This window comes from Taurulus bubalis (assembly GCF_910589615.1).
Source record: "Taurulus bubalis genome assembly, chromosome: 6".
NCBI classification, from domain to species: Eukaryota; Metazoa; Chordata; class Actinopteri; order Perciformes; family Cottidae; genus Taurulus; species Taurulus bubalis.
This window is the reverse complement of record NC_136594.1, coordinates 18,361,622-18,386,501: the sequence shown is the minus strand read 5'-3', so window position 1 is coordinate 18,386,501 and position 24,880 is coordinate 18,361,622. Positions and strand designations below refer to the sequence as shown.

At 44.5% G+C, this 24,880-nt stretch overlaps 1 protein-coding gene across 1 annotated transcript in view; it reads left to right on the top strand.

Annotated features, from left to right (window-relative positions):
* Positions 1 to 24,576, top strand: part of pkd1a (polycystic kidney disease 1a) — a gene marked incomplete at its 5' end in the record, with an annotated part of 55,227 nt that extends 30,651 nt beyond the window's left edge. Inside the window, 39 exons of the mRNA XM_079219817.1 lie at positions 307 to 437; positions 596 to 3,219; positions 3,845 to 4,042; positions 4,131 to 4,430; positions 4,565 to 4,986; positions 5,694 to 5,844; positions 7,347 to 7,499; positions 7,955 to 8,095; positions 8,957 to 9,275; positions 9,420 to 9,636; positions 10,086 to 10,245; positions 10,328 to 10,480; positions 10,642 to 10,786; positions 11,565 to 11,900; positions 12,077 to 12,165; positions 12,345 to 12,663; positions 13,125 to 13,302; positions 13,466 to 13,730; positions 13,811 to 14,006; positions 14,387 to 14,557; positions 14,650 to 14,793; positions 14,886 to 15,096; positions 15,185 to 15,311; positions 15,415 to 15,525; positions 15,688 to 15,737; positions 16,150 to 16,364; positions 16,497 to 16,575; positions 16,721 to 16,836; positions 17,841 to 18,043; positions 18,662 to 18,856; positions 18,980 to 19,119; positions 19,933 to 20,063; positions 20,519 to 20,621; positions 20,765 to 20,890; positions 21,541 to 21,712; positions 21,822 to 22,112; positions 22,374 to 22,508; positions 22,992 to 23,318; positions 23,506 to 24,576. Coding sequence (XP_079075943.1) covers positions 307 to 437; positions 596 to 3,219; positions 3,845 to 4,042; positions 4,131 to 4,430; positions 4,565 to 4,986; positions 5,694 to 5,844; positions 7,347 to 7,499; positions 7,955 to 8,095; positions 8,957 to 9,275; positions 9,420 to 9,636; positions 10,086 to 10,245; positions 10,328 to 10,480; positions 10,642 to 10,786; positions 11,565 to 11,900; positions 12,077 to 12,165; positions 12,345 to 12,663; positions 13,125 to 13,302; positions 13,466 to 13,730; positions 13,811 to 14,006; positions 14,387 to 14,557; positions 14,650 to 14,793; positions 14,886 to 15,096; positions 15,185 to 15,311; positions 15,415 to 15,525; positions 15,688 to 15,737; positions 16,150 to 16,364; positions 16,497 to 16,575; positions 16,721 to 16,836; positions 17,841 to 18,043; positions 18,662 to 18,856; positions 18,980 to 19,119; positions 19,933 to 20,063; positions 20,519 to 20,621; positions 20,765 to 20,890; positions 21,541 to 21,712; positions 21,822 to 22,112; positions 22,374 to 22,508; positions 22,992 to 23,318; positions 23,506 to 24,567 — 10,606 coding nt within the window. The 3' untranslated portion in view covers positions 24,568 to 24,576. The remainder of the gene's footprint in view (positions 1 to 306; positions 438 to 595; positions 3,220 to 3,844; positions 4,043 to 4,130; positions 4,431 to 4,564; positions 4,987 to 5,693; positions 5,845 to 7,346; positions 7,500 to 7,954; positions 8,096 to 8,956; positions 9,276 to 9,419; positions 9,637 to 10,085; positions 10,246 to 10,327; positions 10,481 to 10,641; positions 10,787 to 11,564; positions 11,901 to 12,076; positions 12,166 to 12,344; positions 12,664 to 13,124; positions 13,303 to 13,465; positions 13,731 to 13,810; positions 14,007 to 14,386; positions 14,558 to 14,649; positions 14,794 to 14,885; positions 15,097 to 15,184; positions 15,312 to 15,414; positions 15,526 to 15,687; positions 15,738 to 16,149; positions 16,365 to 16,496; positions 16,576 to 16,720; positions 16,837 to 17,840; positions 18,044 to 18,661; positions 18,857 to 18,979; positions 19,120 to 19,932; positions 20,064 to 20,518; positions 20,622 to 20,764; positions 20,891 to 21,540; positions 21,713 to 21,821; positions 22,113 to 22,373; positions 22,509 to 22,991; positions 23,319 to 23,505) is intronic.
* Positions 24,577 to 24,880: the final 304 nt, after the last annotated feature.

The following is a 24,880-nucleotide window of genomic DNA, read 5'->3' as shown; positions in this document are numbered from 1 at the left end:
CACTCTTTCACTTTTCACTTTTCCTCCACACTCACCATGCTTGGTCCAGAGAGACTTCCTGAGTTTTGAGTTTCCACTTCTCCTCTTCCAAAAACCCTCTATTGCCTCGTCAAAGAAGATTCCCACTTTCCAGCTAGTGTGCGTGCGTGCGTGCGTGCGTGCGTGTGTGTGTGTGTGTGTGTGTGTGTGTGTGTGTGTTCGCAAGCATTTATATGTGAATGGAAATGGTTATCATGCATTCATTGATCTAATATCCATTTGTTTCTTTGATGGTCCATTTAATGGTTTTACTCTGTTGTGCGGCAGATGGTCTTTTGGTGACGGCGGATATAAGGAATCTGAATACAAGCCTCCCTACACTCCCTCCATCCTCTGCCCAGACTCCCCCAATCAGGTCCTTCTAAGCAACAACGTCACCTATATTTACTCTCAGCCAGGTGAGCCCTTGCCCATCTTTCTGTCAGCAGCATGACTAATGGGGCAGCTGCCAGTTTAGTTTTACATTGTTTAAATTTACACAAGATAAAAATGTTTTAGGTTACTAGAAAATGACAGAACGCTAATTTCCTTCTTCTCCCTTTCTTCTTCTGGACAGGAATATACACTGCATTGGTGTCAGTGTCCAATCGTTACGAAAACATCAGTCAGAGCATCAACATGAGCGTCTACAGCATCCTCACTCGTGTCGATATACAAACGGAGCCTCTACTCCTCCTCACTGGCAAATCAGCCGATTTTGAGGCTCACCCTCTGCCCTCACCCTATGGCATTCACTACGACTGGCGCTTTGGAGATGGTTCTGCCCCGCTGCAAGGTCGCCGCGTGGCATACGCCTTTGCAGAGAGTGGCGTGTTTAATTGCTGCGTATCGGTTAACAACACCATCAGTTCTATGGAGGCTTGTGCTGAGATGTTTGTATATGAGGAGATTGAAGATTTGACAGCTGAAAGCTCCTCTCCTACAGAGCTTCACAGTCGTACTACAGTACGGGCACGCCTTGGATCAGGTAATAACATCACATGGACATTCTCAATGGGAGATGGGACCATCTACACACAATCCGAGGCTGAAGTGTCACACAGCTATATCAAAGATGGCAACTACACAGTGAATGTGACAGCCGCAAACGCTGTGAGCTCTGGCTGGACAATCCTACCAGTTCAGGTGTTTGTCTTCCAAGTTGTGAAGATCGAGCCGTCCGGGTGTGTGCAAGAGCAGACCCCCATCAACTTTCAGGCCTGGGTGTCAGGTAACGCCTCGGCCCATATTTATGAATGGAGCTTCGGGGACGGAAGCCCAAACGAGACACACCACGGCAACCCCAGAGTCTCGCACACCTACCGGACAAGTGAGAACTACCACCTCTCTCTGCTTCTTTCCAGCGGGGTAAACAAGGCCAGCAAAGCAAACTTCTTCAACTGGATGTGTGTGCAGCCAGCGTTAACTAACATCAGCCTCAAACTGGAGAAATCTCACTACGCGGTTGGGGAGGAGATCTGGTTCCAGGCCCGAGCTGAGCCAGAATTTAGCTACAGCTATCAGTGGGACTTTGGTAGAGCGGAAGACCTTGTGCTCGTCAGTGGCTCCGGGAATATCCCGACAACGTATAGAAACCCAGGTCATTACAGCGTGACAGTCATTGTCTTCAACAACATCTCCACCAGTAACACCAGTGTTGTGATTGAGGTTTTGATGCCCGTTGGTCCCATTGTTATTAAACATAATGGCACTAAATACAATAACCTGACCCGTAAAGCACCGTACGCTTTCACAACATCCTCCATGGCCTCCAATGTCACTTACGTCTGGAGCTTCGGAGATGGAAATGTGCTAACGGGCCAGAATATCCTCCATAACTTCAACAACTCTGGAAACTACAATATCACGCTGGCAGCATCCAACACAGTTAGCAGGAACCACACCACTTTACCTGTTGCTGTGCTTGCATCAATCCGCGGGTTGACCGTCAACGCCAGCTTGGTAAATGTCCCTCTTAATGCCTCGGTCCACTTTGAGGCCCAAATGGAGGAGGGAGATGGTGTCCGTTTTTCTTGGATCTTGTGTGACCGTTGCACCCCAATCCCAGGGACACACACCATGTTCTACACTTTTCGCTCCGTTGGCACTTTCAACATCATTGTGACAGCAGAGAACGACATAGGAACGGCACAAGCGAGTATCTTCCTGTATGTCCAACGTGAGCTGGAGGGGCTGCAGATTTTAGCAGAGGAGGAGAGGGGAGGAGCCAGAGGCACAGGATTGGACGATTGCTGCTTTGCTACAAACCGTGTTCTCCACCTTCACGCAGGATTAAAGGAAGGAACCAACATGACCTTCACTTGGAGCCTTATCAAAGAGCTAGACCCCCTCAGCTCAAGTTTCAACATAAGCGGGAAGACAATGGAGGTGAATTTCTCCAGACCGGGCCCATGTGACATATTTCTCCGGGCAACCAACCTCCTGGGCCAGCTGACTGTCAACAGAACAATCCACTTTCTGGAACCAGTCGGAGGGTTGGATCTGCAGATCAGCGACAACCCAGTTGCAGTCAATGCTCCAACTAACCTGACAGTACTGAGTGTTGAAGGCTCGGACCTGCAGTACCGCTGGTCTGTGAATGGGGAGCCTTTGAAGTGGAACAAGCACTGGAAGACCCACACCTTCATCAGTCCTGGCCTCAAGCTGGTTTCTGTGGAGGTGTTCAATGAGGTTAGCTCCAAGGTTGAGTCAAAGACAATCAGTGTCCAGGAAGTAATTTCTGGTCTAAGATTCACAGCTACCAATGTGACAGAGCAGAGTTATGTAGCAACAGGGGACAACGTCTCGCTCCAGGGGGATGTACTGACGGGAACCAATGTGACGTGGTCATGGCAGTTGAAAGGAAGAACAGAAATGGGAAGGAAAACTTCTCTTATTTTCCAGGAGGCAAGAACAGCCATCGTTACTGTAAATGCGACCAATGACGTCAGCGAGCAAGTGGTTTCCAGAGAGTTCTTTGTTCAGGACAAGATTCAGGGGTTGGAGCTGAGGGCAAGTAAAAACCTTGCAGCAGTCGGTGAGAAGGTGAACTTAACTACATCTATGGCAGCGGGCTCGGACGTTCGTCTCATCCTGAGCATCAGCGGAGATGCCACTGTTATCCTTCAACCCAACCAAACCTACAGCCACACATTCAGTAGGGTGGATACGTACATGGTGAATCTCACCGCTCACAACCAGGTAAAGTCAAAGAAGATGGATAGCATACATTGAGATAATATATAAGATAACATTCAAACACTAAACACAATTATCACATGTGATACTATTCCATAAAATTGACTTTTTCGCATCGTAGATAATGTTGTCATTTTTCAGATGTATAACATATAAAGCTTCTAGTAGGATTTACCATTGAATAAATAAATTACCCATTTTACACTTTCGCCAGTCTCCACACACAAAATGTTTGTTATCACTGTCTGACATATGGGTGCATTTAAAACAACATTATCCTTGGAACATGCAGTAGCAAGTATCCTAAATGTCTATTATTGTCTGCATACGGTTCTTAACAGACAGATCTTGCCATCAGTAGAGCGTGTGTGAACATACACAAGCAAACAGTTGTTTGTTGGTATGTTTGTTGTCATCTAAGAAGATATTTGATCTCGCTGCTGACTTTAAGAAAAACATCCCTTAAAGTCAGTATGTAGAATGTTCTAACCAGAAATTAGGAAATAATTGGGAACTTTTAATTTAATTATCACTACATTTGTCTTTCTGGCATTAACTCTTGACTGTCAAAGCAAGATTGAATCAAGCTAATGCAGTGCACATATTCTGTTGCAATATGACAATCCAGGTGAGTTGCAAGAGGCGGCACCTCCAGGTGGAGGTGATGGAGCCGGTTCGTGGACTTTCCATCCAGGGAAGCTGTGCTGCGATCCCTGTGGGGGTTAAGAGACTGTTTGTAGCCAACATCCTGACGGGCAAGCCTGTTCATTTCTTGTGGACTTTTGATCTACACCACCTTCACAAGACGTCGCACATGGGCAATGAGGTCAGACCAATTTGAATAATGATAATTGATACAAAATCACATTAAAGCAAACAGCTGTTAAATGCTGATGTGTCTCACACAACCCTAGGTGTTCTACATGCCAGAAGAACCAGGTTTATTGACCATCTTCCTGAAGGCCCTCAACGCGCTACACGCTCAGAACGTCACCAAGCACATCCTGGTGCAGAACCAGCTGACAGCAGCCGTTCTGCACGCAGCGCCTGTGGACACCTTCATCAACAAGACGGTGACCCTGATGGCAAATCTCACACCCAGATCTAATACTGTGGAGTGCTTGTGGGACTTTGCCGACGGCTCTACTCCTGTTCACACAAACACCACAACTGTGGGTTATGAGTACAGATACCCAGGACACTACTTGGTCCAAGTATGTTTCTTTGAACTGTATTATTCTTTATAGATTCATTATTTATTGGTTGATCTATAAAATATGAAACTGTAATGTGAAAAGCTCGACATCTTGCCTGTTTTGAGATTTCTCTTTTTTTCCCTCCCTGTCAGGTGAACTGCAGTAACCTGGTGAGCTCGGTGTTGGCCAAGGTGGAGGTGCACATCAGTGTATTAGAGTGCGAGGAGCCAGAAGTGCAGGTGGTTCAAGCCCCCCGTCTGACCATCTGGCGCTACCAGCCCACTTTGGTGGAAGCTAGTGTGGACCTGAAAGGCTGCCTTCGCTACGGAGCTCAGTACCTCTGGCAGATACTCGCGACACCCACCTGTGATAATGACAAAGGCCTTCAGCCCTATCAGTCTTTGCTTGTCCCAGTAATTCGCCTGCCGGTTGAGGTGGATGTGCGGCGGCTACAGCTGTCGTTACCTAAGATGGCTCTAGCTGCAGGGAACTACACTTTGGTGTTTTCTATGTCCTATGAAGGCGTGCCACTATGGAAGGCCGCCTGTCTGCAGCTCAGCGTCATGGCTACCAGGTCAGTGGAGAAACACAACTTTGACTCTTTACTGTATTTCTAATTTCTTAAATAATTCTGCAAATGAGTTTGATGCAGTATGAAATTGACACAATATTTCACCCAAAGTCTCTCTTAATTGCCCCAAAAAGATTATTTGAAAAAAAGCTTTGAACACCACAACATAGATCCATCATATTCAAGAGATCTCCAAAATTAGGCAAATCGCATGAAAACAATCTAGGTTGAAACATTCACTGTCCCTTTAAATTTGGCATGTGTTGTCACTTTAAATGAATGCCAGTGGATTAGCGCCTTAGATTCATGGTGGGAATAAATAAAAAAAGATGTAGAACCTTCTCAAACCACTCCTGCATCCATTAGGAATTTAGCAAACCATAATGTAGGAAAACCTTGAAATCAAGTTCATCCAAATGACGTTAAGAGATCACTACTTACATGAAACAAGATTGAAAGAATTTGGATTTATAATTTGTAAATAGAAGTCATGTTGCACAAGAAAAGAATAGGGAACATTTTCCAACAGGAAGTTTGATCAGCTAATCAGGAGGCGTGCTGCGTTCTCTGCATAGGTTTGCAAAGACATTTAAGCTAATTGCTACAGAGGCTCAATATTTTGATCTGTAGACTAATAACTTGAGAACTAGTTGGTTTCCAAGTTTGCTTCCTCTTTTTTCTGTTAATTTTAACTACTTTTTCCTTGTCAGGCTGATGCCCATCATAGAGGGAGGCACGTACCGGGTGTGGTCGAGGACTCAGGACCTAAAGCTCAGTGCTGTACAATCCTACGATCCCAACATGGACCCAGACAGCCAGTCACTACTCAACTACCACTGGGAGTGTCAAAGCACTTCAAAGGTAAGGGCCTTTGAAGTGACAAGCAACGGCTTTCAGACTTTGCAACATGTTTCCATTCACATGATATGTGAGCCCTCACCAGGAATATGGATTGTTTTGTTCTTCTTAGAGGTTTACAGTCTGTGTGTACTGTGGTTGATCATGTTATTGTTGATTCTATAAAAAACATAAAAAATTTGCCAGTAGTCATTTCTATAGTCATGACCTTTTCATTAATCGCCAGTGAATCGCCAGCTTGAATCCATTTTTACTTGTGTAAGAATGTATTTTATTTATGTACTGCTATTCTTCCAGTACTGATTGAAGTGATGACAAGGTTGTTGAAAAAAACAAGGTTGCATATATTTGAGCCGCACGCTGATATCTAATTCTTCTAATTGCAGTACCATGTAGTAACAAGGAGGAGAGCTGTTTAATGTGGGGAAGGGATACAATGTCTTCAATGTACAAGAGGAATCTGTTATTTGCTGTTCAGCTTTTGCTCCGATAGTGAGACAGGATATTCTCGCTCTATACTATACTGTCTATATATTCTCAATAATTATCTTGAATCTTGGGGCATTTTATTGGTCTTTTTTCAAATGTTTTATTCATAAGGCTGATTTTGGAGGATACATTTGATTTGAGTGTGTATGCTTGTGGGTAAATTCATTTAGTGTTTTTCTCACTCATCTTGTCTTTGGCTGGGTGGGAACACTTTCTGCTTGTGCAGAGACCACAATATAAGACCTGGCTGGATGGGTGTGTCCCGAGGAGTGTGTGAGTCTGTGTGCGTACATCTGAGCAGACAGGCATTGAAAGGGTTAAGTAACTGTTTAGATATGAACTCAACATTCCTCAGCTGGTGCTGACACACCCAGGCAATTACAGTACACACATAAACAACATGCACAAAACACACACACTCACAGATGTGTAGCGCTGCTGATAAAGAAGAAGGACACGGAGTCTGACTACAAAGGGTGAAACCGTTTTGTACTTTTGGACTGAAAAAAGAAAGACTCAATTAATCAAATGTTCTCCACTGTCCTTACCTTCGATGCAAATACAATCGTGAGAAAAGATACTCAGGAAAATATTTCACTCTTGTACAATGTGACTGTTTGGGCTTTTCTCTGACATTTGTCACAGTGGAGTTGATGATTTATCAAATTCATTTGATCTTTACGGACAATATTTTACATTTTAAATTGGTAGCAATGTGAATTTGGTGAACAAACAAGTGATTGTTTTTTATCTTTGTTTTATTTACTTATTTTACTGAGAACTTTGAATCTGAGGAACTAGGAGTGTCCCAAAGTAAACATACGGCTTCACATAGTTTGCTGTTATCACATCAAGATCTGAGATCACAAAAACTAAAAGCAGCCTCACCAAATGTCTAGAGCTGTTCTTCTTTGAAATTTAAATTCAAAGTTACAGCAGTTTTAACGAAGCCTCTTTTTCTCGTTTTTAATAACATAAATATGCATTAACAAAACACTCCTAATTTCCGCTTGCAGGGAGCAGAGCACTGCTCCAGTCTGAACTTCGGCCTGGGCACCAGCGATCCGGTGCTGGGAATCTCCGGCTCCGAGCTGGAGGCGGGCGTTGAGTACACTTTCAGACTGACAATCAGCAAAGATGGCATTGCACCAGAGTCCACCACACAGACTGTAAGTGCACACATTCTATTACACACATTAATACATGCATGATTTGTATGATTTTTTATTTTTTATTATTCTGGGGCTATTTGCAGCAGTGTTGAGTGCTATATTTACTCAAGATCACCCGGTTACACAGAGGAAAGTGCTTTGTGCATCATCCATCTTTTCGTACTCTAACATTAACATGTTGAGCATGTGAGAAGTGTTTTGTCATATTTTCCTTACTCTGACTCTGCCCTCAACTACGAGGGGGGACTCCGCTGTCAGAACAGTGACTCACTCTGTAATTTGTGTCACAAAACAATCAGGAAGTATTTATGGAGGAACACAGTGGAAGATGTAGTTCAAGCAGTGATTGTATTTTTGTGTTGGCTTTTTTGGCTTTTCAAGAAATGTTTTATGTGTTTCATCCACTGCCTGAATTGCTAACATTTGACCACATTTATGTGTCTGCTTGACAGGTGCTTGTCCAGAGTGGCCATATTCCCATGGTGTCTCTGGAGTGCGTGTCCTGCAAGGCCCAGTCCATCTACGAGGTCAGCCAGAACTCATATGTCTACCTCAGAGGAACCTGCACCAACTGCCAGGGCTTTCACCGTGGGGTAAAGGCACATACACACACACACACACACACACACACACACACACACACACACACACACACACACACACACTCCAAATCCAACTCATTGTGTCACAGCAAGGTGACGTCACTTCACCACAGAAGCAAGAGGGAAATCATTCCCAGATCCTTTCCTACCTCCCCCTCCTTTCTTCTTTATTCAGACTTTTCCTGGGATTTATGATGCAGGCAGTTGTGTGTGGGTGTGAGAATGAGGTCATAGTACAACTGGAGCCAGAGCCAATATGTTTGGTCCTTACTAGCACAGGAAAACATGTTGAAAGGCAAAACACTTGTTGAGTCACTGGGCCTCAAATTGCTCATACTAGCTGAATGCGCTGAGATAAACCAAGGTCACTTTTTTTATAATCACACTGTACTTCAGTTTCCATACTGATAAAAAGGGGTATTTTTGAATGATCTACTCTTTGCGTTTTTGAATGATCTACTACTAAATGTAGTTCTCACATGTGTCATCAGATGAGTAAAACAGCTATTTAAAGCCTGTATGAAAGCAATCAAAAGTGCTGAACTTTATATATTTTTTAAAGCGATCTTGTGCCTTAATAAGCACCTCTCTTGTCAACCTAATTACTCTTTTCATAACCTGCCACGCTAAAAGCATTAAGCTAGGATGTTTACAGCCTGGTTTCTAATGAATTATTGATGTATTTAATTGTCACAGCTTGTCACTTTTGTCTCTAATTGTTTGTTTTTCTGTAAATGAAAGTCTTTAAGTTGTCTTATCGATGCTCATTAAAAGTATGAATGCTGTTATATTTCTATACAATCTCCAAATGTAGCTTGCTTTCAGTAAAATCTTTCTCTCTCTGCCTCTCAGCGCTGGAGTGCCATGACGCTGCAGAACCAGACTCTGGTCCTGGATTCCTCCTCCACCACCACAGGAAGTGACGGCATGAATCTGGTGCTGCGGCAGGGCGTCCTTCGCCACGGAGACTCCTACAACTTTACCCTGCATGTGACCGACGGCAGTATGGATGCCGATGGCGCCGCCTCCATCACTCTGCACCACAACATGCCCCCGGCTGGTGGGGAGTGTCACCTGAGAGGGGGGGGCGAAGCGGGAATGGAGTACGGGGAAGATGGCGAAGGCTGGAGGATACGCACACTGTTGGACCGGGTGCACTTCAACTGCTCAGGTAGGAAGATGTGGCCTCACCTTGTCACCATTAATTTTTTCCCTTTTGAATTTTTTTTTATTTGGTTAAATATCTCTCTTATCCCTGCATTTATGTCACTTATTATCTTCGTTCTCTTTGTCTTCCTCGCTCTCTTGCCTCCAGGTTACAGTGATCTGGGAGTCTCCGAGACTCCTCTGCTCTACGGTTTATTGGTGACGCGTTGCAGAGACGACTACTGCGAGGACTTCTGTGTGTACAAAGGCAGCAGCCCGGAGCACTCGGCCTTCCTGCCCCCAGGTTTCAGCTCAGCCCGCCATCGGGTCGCTGTATCCATCACAGTGGAGGACCACCAGGGAGCTGCCATCACTGCACTTAACAAGTAACTACATGTTCCTTCAGCTGTTTAGTTAAGTTAAGCAACAGTGAGACCACTTAAATAAGATTCAGTCCTTCATCTTTTTTTATTTATTTATATCCCAAGCTATAGTATCTCGCAACTCGGTAAAATGAATCGCCGCCAACACCAAGAGTTTTGTTTTGTTATTGACTACTGAGCTTCCTGTCAAGGAAGAAAATAATTTCACTACAAATCTTTATACGGTTTAGCTGCTCTTTAGTGACTTTAGTGACCTCCTGTATAAGATGATCCAACTAATTTTACTGTACACATATGTCAGAAAACTTATTTTATATTTATACTGTTTTTGTATATTAATTTGTTATGAAACCAACAGCACCTGAGAAACACACCCAAGTCCACACAGTTATAGAAACGTGGTATATCAGTATATTCAGTAACAGTGCTTTTTACTTGGTGTTTGTGTCCAGGTCCATTGAAGTTGTGCTGCCAGACGCGCCACCTGAGTACCAGAGCCTTCCCCATTGGCTGTCTGAGCTGACAGACAGCAAGCTCAAAAAGCTGTTAGAGCAGGGAGACTCCCAGAGAGTCCGAGAGTTATCGTTGGCTCTTATTACAGTGCTGAATGAGGTAAGAGAGGCCTATCCGTAGAAATGATTTATCAGTTGATATTACATGAAGCATTCTTATACATGTATTTACCTTCTTCCAGTATGAGCAGACCAGGCAGTCAGCGCGCGTGTCCCGACATGAGCGCGGTTACAGAGTCAGAATCCGCAGCAACATCACCAGAGCGCTGACCGCTCTCGACCTGACCACTGTTAATGACATCCAGCAGACCTCCGCTGCTTTGGCTCAGTGCACGGTGAGCAGGATGAGAGGGAGGCGGGTGGGAAGGGAAGGAAATAGGGCAAGAAAAGAAACAAAGATCAAAGAAAGAAGTGTACTTGATGAAGCAAAGACTATAGCGAAGAAGAGAAGTGGGAGACAAGAAAGCAAACAGATGATGAGTTGTGTTTTTTCCAGGCGATGAGTCGAGAGTTCATATGTGAGGAGTGTCAGAACAGCACCCTGAACAAGTTGGAGTCCATGCTTGAGATACTGCAAACGGACACCAAGCAGGGCACCGTCACTCCCACTGAGATAGCTGACAACATCCTGAACATCATGGGTAAGAGACCATGTTTTCTGTGTCTCTGTAACTGCACCAGCGTTTCCATCTTTTCAAAACATTGTTGTTGTGTCTGAGTGAAGGTCAAGTGTAACATTAAAGTGGATGCAGATAGATAGATAGAGCATGTCGTCCTTTAACCACGTTTCAATCCCCGGCTCCTCCTGTCCGCATGTCAAAGTGTCCAAAGCTACTCCCTGGGTGCTTTACAAAAGTGCACTGCTCCTTTAAATCCTCAGGATCGGTTTAATGCAGAGATCAAATACTGTGTACGTAACTGTTTATATAAAACAAATGTAATAAAGTTAATTAGGAGCTTGTTACAATTCTTTTAAACATGCGTGTCTTTTGCTGAGTGAAGGCTATTGCCTTTTCAGTGCTGTTGCTTATAACCAAATCACATTCTTGGTCTTTAAAAGGAGACAAAGACACAATAACTGCCATAAAATGTAGACGTCATGGGTTTTTATACTGAAGGTAGTGTTGTGTGCAGCTAAAAATAGAGCTGCTTGGATCTGCTCTAAAACTGCTACTCTTGCTCATAATGTCTCTATTTGCGTTACTTGTTCTATAGGTTACATATTATTTAGTCACAGTAAACACACCACCACTCTACTTACTGTTCCCTTTTTTAGAAGATTTATACTTGGTATTGTGGGAGACAACAAACCAGAGACCAGAAACTGTGCCGCTGTAACATTTTCTCCTCCTTTCTCTTTGTCTACGCCATATCTTTCTTTGTTGTTAACCCGATCTTGTATCGTCACCCTCCCTCCAGGTGATCTGATCCATCAGGTCGGCCAGTCAACATCCCAGTCTTACCTCCATCTTGCCTACTTGGATTCCCACTCACATCCCTTGACGTCCTCTCTTACCTTCTCCGGTGAGGAGCAAGGAGGCCCCCCTCTAGACCCCTCTCCCTCCACGCTGGAGCCACACCCTCTACGAGTGGCGGCCAAGGCCTACAGCCTGTCCTCGGTCCTCATGCGGATCCTCATGCACGCCCGTGTGCTCAACGAGGAGCCGCTTGTGCTGAGGGGAGCTGAGATTGCTGCCACAGGAAAACTGGCGGACCCCCAGAGCCTTCTCTGCTACCACGACAACAACAGTCCAGGTGGGCTTGTGTGTTTAGTGTCTCGTGAGCTGATGAAAGTTGTGTTTCTGTCTGGGGTAACGTTGATCCCCTAAATGTATAAGAAGTCATACATTATAAACAGGAATGTGAAGAACGACATACATCATAATAGTTTCTATCCGTGTTTCATCTTCTCTCCTCATTTATATTTCCAGAGTGCCAGCGGTTCTCCATCCCCCGAGCATTCAACGACAGTCTTGGCCGAGCTGCAGCAGGAAACAGCATAATGCAGCTCCTGTTTCAGGTAACATGATGGAAACTACAAATACTAAATTCTACACATGAAACCTGCTGGCCTCTCATCAGTACACACACACACACACACACACACACACACACACACACACACACACACACACTCACTTCAGATCTAACCTTCTCCCCTGTGCACCTCCTCTCATGGTTATCTCTTTTCCTTATCAGGTGGAGTCAAACCCCTTCCCCTTCAACTACGTGGCCAACTACACCGTCTCTACTGAGGTGGCATCCATGGAGTTCCGCACTGAAAATGGCACCCAGATTCCCATCTCCGGACTGGATGATAGTCTCGCCATCACTGTTGCTGTAAACAACGGAAGTAGTGGAGCAGAAGCAGATCCTGAGGGTTCTGGTACCAGAGGGATCCCCACAGCTGGAGCTGTTAACATCAGCCACTGTGACTCCATCATCGTCAAGGTCAGCACGGGAAACACCAACAGAGAGGCCGGGATGTTTGTGCAGCTCAACTTCACCACTCTGCAGGGTGAGCTCTCACATTCACCACATCATTGATTCAATACAATGAACACACCCATTGTTTGAGCTTACAGTGTTCATTGTTTGTTTAAACTGTGTGTGGAAGGTATTTAGAAGCTGTAATAGCAGTAGTGTTGCCTTGTCTTTTATATTATTCTCACTTATATTGCAATATGTCCAAGAAGCTGGGATCAATAAAGAACCAGTCTGTGTTGATTGGGCCCTCCTCTCAGCATGTGAGAGGCTGTGTGAGTTTTGAAGAGGCTCATATGGGCCAAATATGGAGATCACATACAATCCACATTGACTTTGTGAATTGTATAGCTGTCTGGTTTTGTCATTTGGTGACACAACATGGCTCCTCAACGTGATTTCATGTTTGATAAATGGATTTTTTTCTAATCCAGTTTCATACTTTTAATTGTGACCCAGTTCATTCTTCTTCAATTGTTTCAATTCATTCTCCAGATGCCAGACAGAAGAATAAAATAGAAGAGGATGTGGAGGAGCCACACATCACAGCCTACCTTCATTCACATGAAAGACCCAATGAGCTCAACTCCACAGACAAAAAACGCATCACACTCGGTATGACCAGAGGCCAAGATCTCGACCACAGGAAATACACCTTCTTCCTGTCGCCAGAGTAAGAGCTCCTGTTAATCCACTGCTGTGTCACATGATGTGTGCTCACTTTGTAATATTGTCTGTGGCAACTGAGGGCCGATGGTCAAGCTCTGAGGTTACCAAGTCATTTGTTTGGCATTTTGTTCGATTAGAACTACATTTCTCTTTCCTGTCTTGCACAGGACGTACGACACCACGCTGGACTACTTTATCAACGTGAGCACGGCCTGCAGCCCCAGCTCGCAGCCTGCAGGTGTTTGTCTGGAGGTCGGGGTGTTTGCTTCTCTGTGTCAGTACTTCAGCGAGAGTGAGAAGCAGTGGCGGACAGATGGCATGGTGCCCCTGGCAGAAACCAATGCTAGCAGAGCATTTTGTCGCACCAGGCACCTCACAGCCTTCGCCGCAGGCCTATTTGTACCGGCCGACGCCATCAGCTTTAAAGTGCCAGTCAGTATCACGACAACAAACACTTTTTTGTGCACATGTCCCAGATACACACACTTTAAACCGTTTTTCTTGTCCCTTAGGAGCGTTCTGGTGCCCCAAGCCTGGTTGTGCTGTTGGTGTGTGTGTTGGGCTTACTAAGCTATGTTGTGGCAGCAGCCCTCTTGCACAAGTTGGACCAGTTGGATCTACGCCGGGCAGGTGTGGTTCCACTCTGTGGCCAAGACGGACTCTTTAAGTACGAGGTCCAGGTCAAGTCTGGCTGGAGCCGCGGGGCAGGTGAGTTGGATAGTGGGACAATTCTAGACACCTGTCAGGATGTTAAAAAGTGGACACAGGTGTTATTTAATAGCTCAATGACCATTTACAGTATAATATACTGAAGTTACTTAATACTGTATTGGCTTGAAAAGACGACCCTGATTAAACTCCTATTGCAAGAGCTTCTTTTTTTTTAAATCAGACTTTTAAGACGCATGTGTGGTCTTTGAATTAACAACCCTCCCTTCTTCTGGAAGAAAATGATTGGTTGTCGTTTCACTGCCTTAATTATCTAAATAGCAAAAACTACATTACTACAAATTAAACATGATCGTGGTCTCTGCAAAGCTCAGATTTATAGAAATAGTGACGCAATGCGCCTCTCTCTGTTCCTCCAGGCACCTCGGCTCATGTGGGAATCAGTTTGTATGGACATGAGAGCCGCAGCGGACACCGCCATCTCGACAGCAGAGGAGCTTTCACGCGCAATGCTCTCGACATATTTCATATTGCCACAGATACCAGCCTGGGAAATGTCTGGAAAATACGAATTTGGCACGACAACAAGGGTACGGAATCACACAACAGAGACCTGTGATCACACAGACTTTAACCAGCTGAACACATTTCCTGTAACCACCATTTCTTGACCCTCCATCAGGTCTGTCTCCAGCGTGGATGCTACAGTATGTCTTGGTCAAAGACTTACAGACGGGAAGCAGCTCCTACTTCTTGGTTGAGGAGTGGCTTTCTGTCGACAATGAGAGAACTGACGGACAGGTAGAGATTGAGGTGGAGGCCTCAGGTGAGAAACTACAACCATATCATCCGTAATAAGCATCCAGCTGATGCAGGAGGCCGCTTTCACTCCATCGTGCTTCTTCCTGTTTCCTTCAGAGGAGGCTGTGCTTCGTCAGCTGCCCCGCCGTCTGCGGTGCGAGCTTCAGAGGGCGCTGTGTGAGAGTCACCTTTGGCTGTCGCTGTGGGAGAGGCCCCCCCGCAGTCCGTTTACCCGCCTGCAGAGAGCCACGTGCTGCGCCGTGCTACTGCAGCTCTTTGTAATGGCCAACACACTGTGGTACAGCATTGTGGTGGACAAGAGATACAGGTATAAGGAGGAATGTCTAATGGTTTTGTGTCCACTTTACAACTACAGGTGATTTGTTCCGACATTTTAATACCATCCTGTGTTGCAGCCCGCGGGCCGTGTCAAGGCTTTCTTCATTAAATGGAGAGACAGTGGCAGCCGGCGTGGTGACCTGTCTGATCGTCTACCCGCTCTACTTGCTCGTCTTCACGCTCTTCAGAATGAGCCGCAGCAAGGTAACACAAACCCGCTCAAAACTATAACTCGATCAAGGTTTTTATCACCTTCCATGGGCCAAATATGAAGTTGAATAATTGTCTTTGTGTGTGTGAATATTAGTGTGTGTCGGTGGAGCAGGTGCCACCTCAGGTGGATCAGGAGTCGGTGGAGATTGATGACTTCCTGGATGACTCCATAGCTGGAAGTTCTTTCCTCTTTTTTAATGGCGAGGTAGAGTCTCATGGGGAAAGAATGGGATGTAAAGCTAAATCATGCCTGTTGTATATATTTTTGTACTTGTAGTATAAACAATGCAGTCATGCTTTTCCCTGGTGATGAGTGTTTGTCTCTTTCTCTATCTGTGTCCTTCTGTCTGTCTATTCGTCCTCTCAGACCAACTCAGAAGAAACCAATTTGGATTTGCCCACTCCATCAACCAAAAGGTGAGATAATCTCTTGCCATGGCAGTACATGACTTAAATTATTGGTTGACAAATGCCAAGTGCGATTGCCAGCTGTCAGACGGAACAAGGATTAGAGAGAATAGAAGAATAAAGAGCATAAAGAATAAAAAAAATAAAAAAGGAAATGGTTTGTAATTTGGTATTGTGCCCCAAAAGAGAATGGAAAGAATACAATATATATTGTATTGGATTTTCTTGGATGTCAAATGCGGAAACAGTTATACATTCTGAAGCCATAACTGTTTCAGCACTTAGTCTGGTATCATCATTCTCCTCTGCGAAACCTCTGGTTTCGTTAGGTTTAAGACAGACAGAGAAGAAACTCTCGGGCTCAGTGAATCATTTGCTGATGTCGCACTACTTAACAAACATCTGTCGCTTTGTATTGCAGTGGGGAGAGTTGGGGCATGGCAGAAGACGAGATGGAGGACGGGGATTGGCCAGAGCTGTTGAGTGATGTGTCTGTGGTGGGAGGGGCGGGTCACGGGGCAGGACTGCCCAGGCTGAAGAGGGGTCAGGGGAGCAGGCACCTCGGTGTGGACATGACCTTTAACCCTGACGATGAGGAGGGGACTGACCAGCGCAACAAGTATTTCACCTCCTCAGGTAACTGAAGCAGAAAGGTTTTTAAACCAGCAGCACAAACTTTTTTCCTTGGTTTATTGAGTACATGAAGCATCTGTTGTATCTTTACACTATGAGTGTACTGAAATACAAGCTGATGTTTTTTGCTCACAGACGAGGATCTGATCAAACACATCCTGGCAGATGGACAAAACTTCTTTCCTCAGACAGATGAAAGTGAAATGGCTGACCTGTAAGTTTGATCTCTGAACATTTTTTAACGTACCTTTATGAAAATACTGCAATTTAATTTGCTTCAACTTTGGAATGTTTGTGGATTTACTTGAGTTTAATTTATTGTATTAATTATTGCCATTGTGCCTGTGGGTGTGTGTCAGGTTGAGCATTTTAGGAGATAAGACTGAAGTGATTCTTCGCCAGAAGCTGAATGAGCCTCTTCCTCTAGAATCTGTGAGAAGAGCCCCTCCAAAAACGGCTTTCATCGCAAATACAGGTGTGTGTGTGTGTGTGTGTGTGTGTGTGTGTGTGTCTGTAAGTGTGAGAGAGTGATTATGTTATTATGACCAAGGATACAGAGACCTCTGTCTGTCTCTTAAATTTTTAAGTTGTAAAAAAAGATTAGTTATTAGTTATTCTAGAATTCAAATTTGAGGATTTTATTTTTGTCTTTAACTTAAATCCCAAAGTTCCCTTTTAATTGTTCGATTGTATTGTACATAATATTTCCATGAGTTGGTTGACAAGAAAATGGCAAATATGTCTATTTTATCCTTGTTATAGTGGTGCTAAACCTTTGGTTCAGTTATTATAAATGGCAGTGAGGTGCATTACATGAAACCTTAAATACCAAACAACAAGGTCATTGTAGTAGATCCCCAAATGTGGCTTAAATGGCATCCACAAGTGATATTCCTTTGAGAACAATGATCTGCAAGCTGTTCTGCTGTAGCTCTTGACACATAAATCACCCCATTTTTTTAGGATTAAACTTGTAACTCCATTAGGTCAAGTGTGAAGTTTGATCATTACTTTTGAAAAGGAAAGATGAGTAAGAATGTTCTACTTTTATGCGGTAATGAGCGCAGTGATGGTGGTTATTGTAGTTATGTTTAGAAATGAGGATTTATACATCATGCTTTCCTTTTGGTGCCTTAGTTGGCAAAATAAGTAATTTGTTGTCATAGAGAAAAACAAATTGAAGAGGCTCTGAATTCAAAGTTCTTGTGACATCATGTATTCTTCTCTGGGGAATTTGATTAACTTAACTTAAAGTAACTTTCTTCGTGCAATAGACTTTTTGGGGCCTTGTGGGTGAATAAAGTTTGTGAAAATGTTTCTCCTTTGGTGAAATCTATTTATTAGACTAGATTATTATAATGCAAATTCCTTATATCTAAATTGTTAATGCTGTGAATTAAAAATGTAAAATGCTCTTTAAATGGTATTGCCTGATCATTCTATTTAGTTCACATTCTAACGGATCCTTTCCCTCTCCAGTTGTGACAGATGTGTGTCGACCCCGGAGGTTTCCTCCCTGGTGTGGGCGTGCCGCCCTGTGGGGCAGCTGGGCGGGAATCGCTTTGGCAAATGGCGTTTCGATTTGGGCGGGTCATGGGTTCAGTCAAAGCGTAGCCATGATGTGGCTCATCTCCTGTTTTGCCAGTTTCCTGTGTTCTTGTCTGCTGTTGGAGCCAGTTAAGGTAAACACACTTGTTTACTTCACACATACTCTTTTCTAAATTCCCATCACGTCTTTTGTTTTTGTACTTAACGCTGCACTCAATATTTGTATGTGTCAAATGTCTATTTTTAAGATCACTTAGGATGATGAGCCTACATATATTATTACCAGACACTTCAATTCCTCTCAGCTCTGCTGAGCTTTTCAGTAAATATTGGACATGTCAAAAACCTAACAATTATTTGTATCTGCTGTATGAGTAATCATGCAACACATAAGACTTTTTAAGTTGACAATATTGTGTTGTTTTTACAGCTCGTGCTGCTCCTTTGTGGTAAAAATAAATCTATTGATTTAACAAATACATTATCCTGCTGCTTTGGCGTCCTTGAAACACTTAAAATGAAGGAAAAATCCACCAACCTCTTTCTTTATTCCTGACAAGCTGAAATGTTATCCATATGCTGCAAACACCCAAAAGACTACATTCTCATTTGGCTGTGGTCATGTTAACGATCTGTTTTTAACTGAGATTTTCCTACTTTAACTTTTGGGCTGAGTAACTTCAACAACCTCAAAATTCAACAATTTTTTCCCAAACTAACAGCTGCGTTGCTTCCCGCCCGCTGTCCCACAGGTGTTGTGTGAGACCGTTTACTATGCAGTGTGTGTGCTGCGTCTGCGTCCGGAGGATCAGGATGTGCTGGTGGAGTTCCCCCGGCTGGAGAGGGTGGTCCAGCGGGTCCACAGGGTGAGTCCTCCACAGGGCTTCGCTCTGTCTCAGGCCCGGCACCAGGCCCGCAAGGTCCACATGCTGCACACCATGCTGAAGGTGAGTCAGAAAGAGAGATGTGCAAGGTTAAAGAGATGATTCTGGAGATTGTCCTCATATATTTACAGTGTTGGAGAGCTCGATATCTTAATTGTTAACAAAATATGTGGATCTCTTTTTCAGAATTTCTTGGTTTACATGTTTTTCCTGTTGGTGGTTTTGCTACTCAACTACTCTGATTCAGCCAAAGATACACACAGCCTGAGACTACGCACTCAACTGCAAGGAGCACTACACACACCTGTGTACCACAACATCAGCAGGTACACACACTCACAAACACACACCTAACCTTTCGTTCTGTTGAGAAGGAGATCTCATTTTTCAAGGGTGACCTTCTGCCTTCTTTGAAGTCATAAAAAATTCTGAGCTCTTTGAAATCTCTTGTTCTCCTGTATTCCAAAAGAGAACAAGAGGGGGAAGATTTGCTCAAGCAAACTGTCCGTAACTGCACAGTATCTCTTTACAGTAGCAAGGTTTCCATCCAAATGTATCGCACATTTTAACGGAATTTTGAGAAAATTGGCAAAAGAAAATGCGATCGAATGCTGGTTTCCATCCACTAACGTTATGCGATTAACAGGAGTTGTAGGTGGGGCCAATTTCCCAATATACCATTGCAGAAGAAAACACTGCAATTAAGAGAGGGCCAGTCGAACCTCAAAACGGTGAAAGAAGTGTAGATAACTCGGTGTAAATATGATAGTTGTGTTTGTTTCATAGTTTAATGTGAGGAAGGTTACATCAGAGCTGTGTTGAGTGAGGAGGAGACAGTTTTTTTCTCTTCAGCAGAGCAGAAACCACTGTCGTGTTTTGCTTTTATTGACACATCATTTCAACCAAGACAAACTTTTTTGCAATATTTCAATATTTCTTTTTACATTTTAGGCCTTTCCATTCAGGTTTTTCTAGCACAAATTGAAAATGTGCATTGAAACAGGAAAATGGAAATGCACCTAGTGTGCGCACACAAATAGTTGTTAATCAGCAAATGTGTATACAGCATTGTGACAACTCTACAATGTAGCATATGACAAATACACAATTTATATAACCCTCTATTTATTTATTTTTAGCCGAGCTGATGCTCTAATGTGGCTGAATGAGTCACTGTTGCCACAGTTACTGGATGAGTCTGCCCTCTTGAGAAACACAGGAAGTGTGTTGCTCGGCACGCTGAGGCTTCGTCAAATCCGTGACACACAAGGTAAGATTGAAATGGTAAATGGTAAATGGACCTACACTTTTCTAGTCTTCCAACCGCTCAAAGCACTTTAACACTACTTATCATCATTCAATCATTAACACCCATCCATACACTGATGGCAGTGGTTAAGGTGCCACCTGTCCATCAAGAGTAACATAAGTGGCTTGTCCAAGGAGACATTGACACGGACTAGCAGAGCCGGGGATCATCCTATATCCTATGTCGTAAAAATGGCATAAGTCATCGCATATTTTGTCAGTAAAAGTATCTTATGTTGTGAAAATGTCATAAAAAGTCATAGTGTACACAATTCAAATGTTTTAAAATACATCATAACAAATAATAGTATGTTATGTCATGTCATAAAAAGTCATAAGGATTTCATCAAAGGGTGTTTGAATGTATAAATCTTCTGAGAATTTATTAAATTAATGCAATTCAATCTCAATTTGTAGGTGGTTCCAGGGCAGGGGACAGTATTTTGGGAAAGGGTTGGGTTCCACCTCCGACCAAAGACGCTGAGAATTTCACTGCTTTGGGAACTAACGATGCAAACGGGTAAGGGAAGGATTAAAATCCTGGCGTCAGCAAGGCAGCCGTTAAGTTAACTTTTGGGTCAGATTCTGTGTCTATTTAACATCTGGTCTTATTTAGTATGTTCTTGTTTTCCCCTCTGTGTCTCCTTCCACTTGTATTTGTAGGGCGTGGCGTTCGCATGAAATGAAGGCGTCTAACAGTGGAGATGTGATCCAGCAGTTGAACAGAAGCCTGGCAGAGGCGTCCTCCTCCTTACAGCAGCTGCAGAAGCTGCACTGGCTTGACTACAGGTAGTGAATGCGGAAGGACAAGACTGTAAATAATATAAAAACCTTTGTAGTCAAAGTTACACTAACATATAGAACTGAGAATAATAATATCCCAGTGTGCTGCTAGGTAGTAAATAATAAGGCCAAGGCAAAAAAAAAATAAGAAATTGGAATTGAAATTGGGTTACGATGATTGACAATAAAACAAAACCATGCATACTCGTGGCTTTATATTTGTTTTATTCTCCCTGAAGTGCAATTTGTCTTTTAGCCTGCAGTCATTGAAAAGTTGCACATGAAAACAGTAGAAAACTATATAGTCGAGAATGTGGGCTGGCTTTCAACAGCTGTTCTGAGAACAATAACTAATGGCATAAACAAAACTTCCACATTTGGTTGCCAATATTCAGCGTGGAACAACTGAAGGTCCATAAAAAGTGGGCCTCTTACAGTCCACTAAACTGTGTCTTTTGAACTATTGTTTTTTTAATGTGAAATTAAACTTTCTGTGATGGAAACCCCAAGCTTAAATAGGATGAATTAAAAATGTAAATTGGTTCCGAAACAGAGAGGTAACCAAAACAGGAAGTGACTCTGTGAACTATCTTGAATCCTGATCTTATCATTGTCCATTAAGTGTGTGCCCGTTTTGTCTGTGTGTGTTTTCATAGGACCCGGGCTGTGTTTGTGGAGTTCTCTCTCTACAACATCAACACAAACCTCCTGGCGGTTTTCTCCTTCCTCATCGAGTTTCCAGTTTCTGAGCGGGCCCAGTCCAGCCTCGACCTCCTCGTCATCACGCTGTGGCCAATCACAGGCCTGGACTTGCAGCTCCTTCTCATGGTAACCACTGACAACAAATGATACCGACCATCTAGCTACACCTGAATCCTCTCCCTGTAATTGTGAATTTGGCAACATATCTCCAGTTTAACTTTTTTGCTTTTTCCAGATCGTCCTCCTCGGGCTGGTGTTGTATTTCCTGCTGCGGGGGATCTTGGGCTTCCTTAGAGAAGGATTTGTGTACCTGCTGTCAACCTGGAGACTTCTTGGCATCTGCAAACTGGTTCTGGCAGCGTCTGTGTGTGGGCTGCACCTGAGCCGCTGCACCATGGCCACGCAGCAGTGGGCGTCGTACCTGAAGCACCCTCGGGACGCCTTCACGGACTTCTACCCCCTGGCCAGACAGAGTCAGATGTACACAGCCATGTCTGCCCTGCTGCTGTTCATACTGGTGCTCAAGGTAAGAGACAAAGGCCAAGGAAGGCAGGGATGACTGCAAACTACAAAATGATTAAACATTGAGCAATTTTGTTTTTTTGCAAAATTGCTGAGTAGATTGGGTAAAATGGAAGTAACTAACTGTCAAATAAATGTGGTGTCCTACAATGTTATAACAGCTAGAAGTGATGGCCGAACTATGAAAACAAGGACCAAGTTGTAATATACTGAAAATCTACATGTCGTATGACTCCCCCCTCACGCTCCCTGTCTGGTCCTCCAGGCGTCCCACCAGTTGCGGTTCCTCCGAGAGTGGGCCGTGTTTGGCAGAGCTCTGCGCTGCTCCGTCTGGGAGCTGCTGGCAGTCGCCCTGGCATTGCTGCTGTTGCTGCTGGCTTACTCACACACAGGACACCTGGTCAGACTTCTCCTTCTCTTACTACTCGCTGGTCCCCTCCCACGAACAGACAAAACATGATAGAAATGTGCATATATAAACTACATTAAACAAGTACATAACTACCAAAAATCTATCCACATGCATGTTTGTTTACCTTTCATGCATAGTCATTTTGATTCTGTTCAGAAACACTTCACGACCTACACTTTCTTTACAATGACAATACACAGAATCTACAATAAACCTTCACTTTAGCACAGACTGCACAAAACATCTTCATCTATATTGTTGGAACAACTATAATAGCAGCCTCGCTGTGTACACTGAAAGAGAACAATAGGACATAATGTATTAGATATTTGCCTACCTTTAAAATATATGCTTCACCTTAAAATGAGAATAACTGAACTGATTATTGGCCTTTGGTTTCCATTTTTCTGGTTCCCTGTGAAGTACTGCGAGTGACCTGAACTTTTCCTTCATCTGTCTCCTCTGCTCCAGCTCTTCCACTCAGTATACGACGGCTACGGAAGTGTGAGCGCTGCCTGCCGGTCATTGTTAGGAGCTGATGGACGGTGCCTACTGTCATGGCGTCCTAGCTGGACACTTACGGGTCCCTCAAGCACTCTCTTTGCTTTAGTTTTCCACGCGAGCTTTGCTGTTCTTCGGCTTGTGTTGCTGTGGTTAGTCACCTCTGTGTTACTTAGGAACTACCGCCGTGCACGAGCAGAGCTTTACCGTCCGGCTGTGGATCTCCAGGACTACGAGATGGTTGAGTTGTTTCTCAGGCGGCTCAAAATGTGGATGGGACTCAGCAGGGCCAAGGAGGTACGTTTCCTGTTAGTTTGATCTATTTCCATAAAGATTTTAGAGATTTTACAGGGACAAAATGTGAAAAGATGAATGGTAGTTGACACTCCGTTCGTGACTATGTCTCTTGTACTATTTAAAAAGATATACATCATCCTCACACTTGTCCCTTGACCCTGCTGCTGCTCTTTTTTCCTCTTCTTAGTTTCGTCATAAGGTGCGTTTCGAGGGCATGGAGCTTCCACCGTCCCGTTCGTCCTCCACCAGCGACTGTAAGTCCCTGTGCCTGCCCCCACTGGACGGTCCCGACTCCTCTCCCACCCCGGACTGCGTTGATGCGGGCTCTGAGGCCTCGTGGCGTCCCGCCTCCTCCAGCCCCTGCAGCCTGACAGAAGCCCCGGGGATCGGCCTGGGACTCGGGTTGGGCCTGGGTTTGGGGCTCGGTCCGGGAGTCGTGACGGGAAGCACCAGCTGGAGGGAGAGAACGGAGACCGAAGCCTCTCTGAGGAGGCTCCTCCCGACCCTGGAAGCCCTGCTGCAGCAGCTGGACCGTGTTACCATGGCAACAGAGGATCTGTACCACATCGAGTGTAGAATGGAGCGAACCCAGAGGAAAAGGAGGCGGAGAGAGAGAGGAGGTGGTGGTGGTAAGGGAGGGAGGAGCGAGGCAGGACCGAGAGGAAAAGGTGAGGACTCTGTCGGATGGAGAGAACGAAAGATTGGCAAGGAAAAACAAAAAGGGAGCAAAAAGGGGAAAAAGATGGATAAAAGTGAAGTTCGAAAGGACTGTGGAAACACTGTTGCCAACCCCAAAAGGACTCCAGTCGCCACACCTGTTCCCTTTTTAAAGTCCAGACCAGCCTCTGCCACTACACATACGTCCGCTCCTCAATCATCAGCCAAACCTTCCGTCAGTGCACCTCCCCCTCCATCAGTCACTGATAAATCTGCTGCTGACGCCTCCTCCCTCCCAGTCTCATCAGCAAACACTGCCCCTTCCCATGTCCCGCTGTCCAAAACCCCCTCTGCACCTAACTGCACCCCTGCACCTACACCTTCCTTGCTCTCTACCCCGGCCCCAACACCCAGTGGCCGGGACTGGGACCCTCCCACAGAGAGAGAGGCCCTCCCCTCCTCCAGCCTGTTCAACCACCCGGCTCACACTACCACCATTCCTACACGCAAGCGAAAACGCAAACCTCCACCCCTCAAAAACAAGGTGCACCCCAACTTAGACAGGCACGGCCCGGGACACCCCAAATCCTGAGGGCTCTGAAAAGAGAGACAAACAGAAGTGAAAGATGGTGGATAAAAAAAAAAGAGTTAATGTTGGGTTACGAATGAGAGGAGGACATGGGCAGCAGGTTTTGTCCTCCAGGTGCCCCTCTCTAAACCCAAGTAGTGGATGGGAACAACTAGGACATCGCACAGGAAGGAACCAAGAAGAATCGCAAAGACAAGCAGTTTGAGGAAATGAAAGATGAACAGAGAACAATACAATAAGACTTTGCAGGTTTATAATCAGTGATCCGTCCAAATCCCAGTTCAGGTCACTCTCAGAACCGAGGTGCAGGTCACCA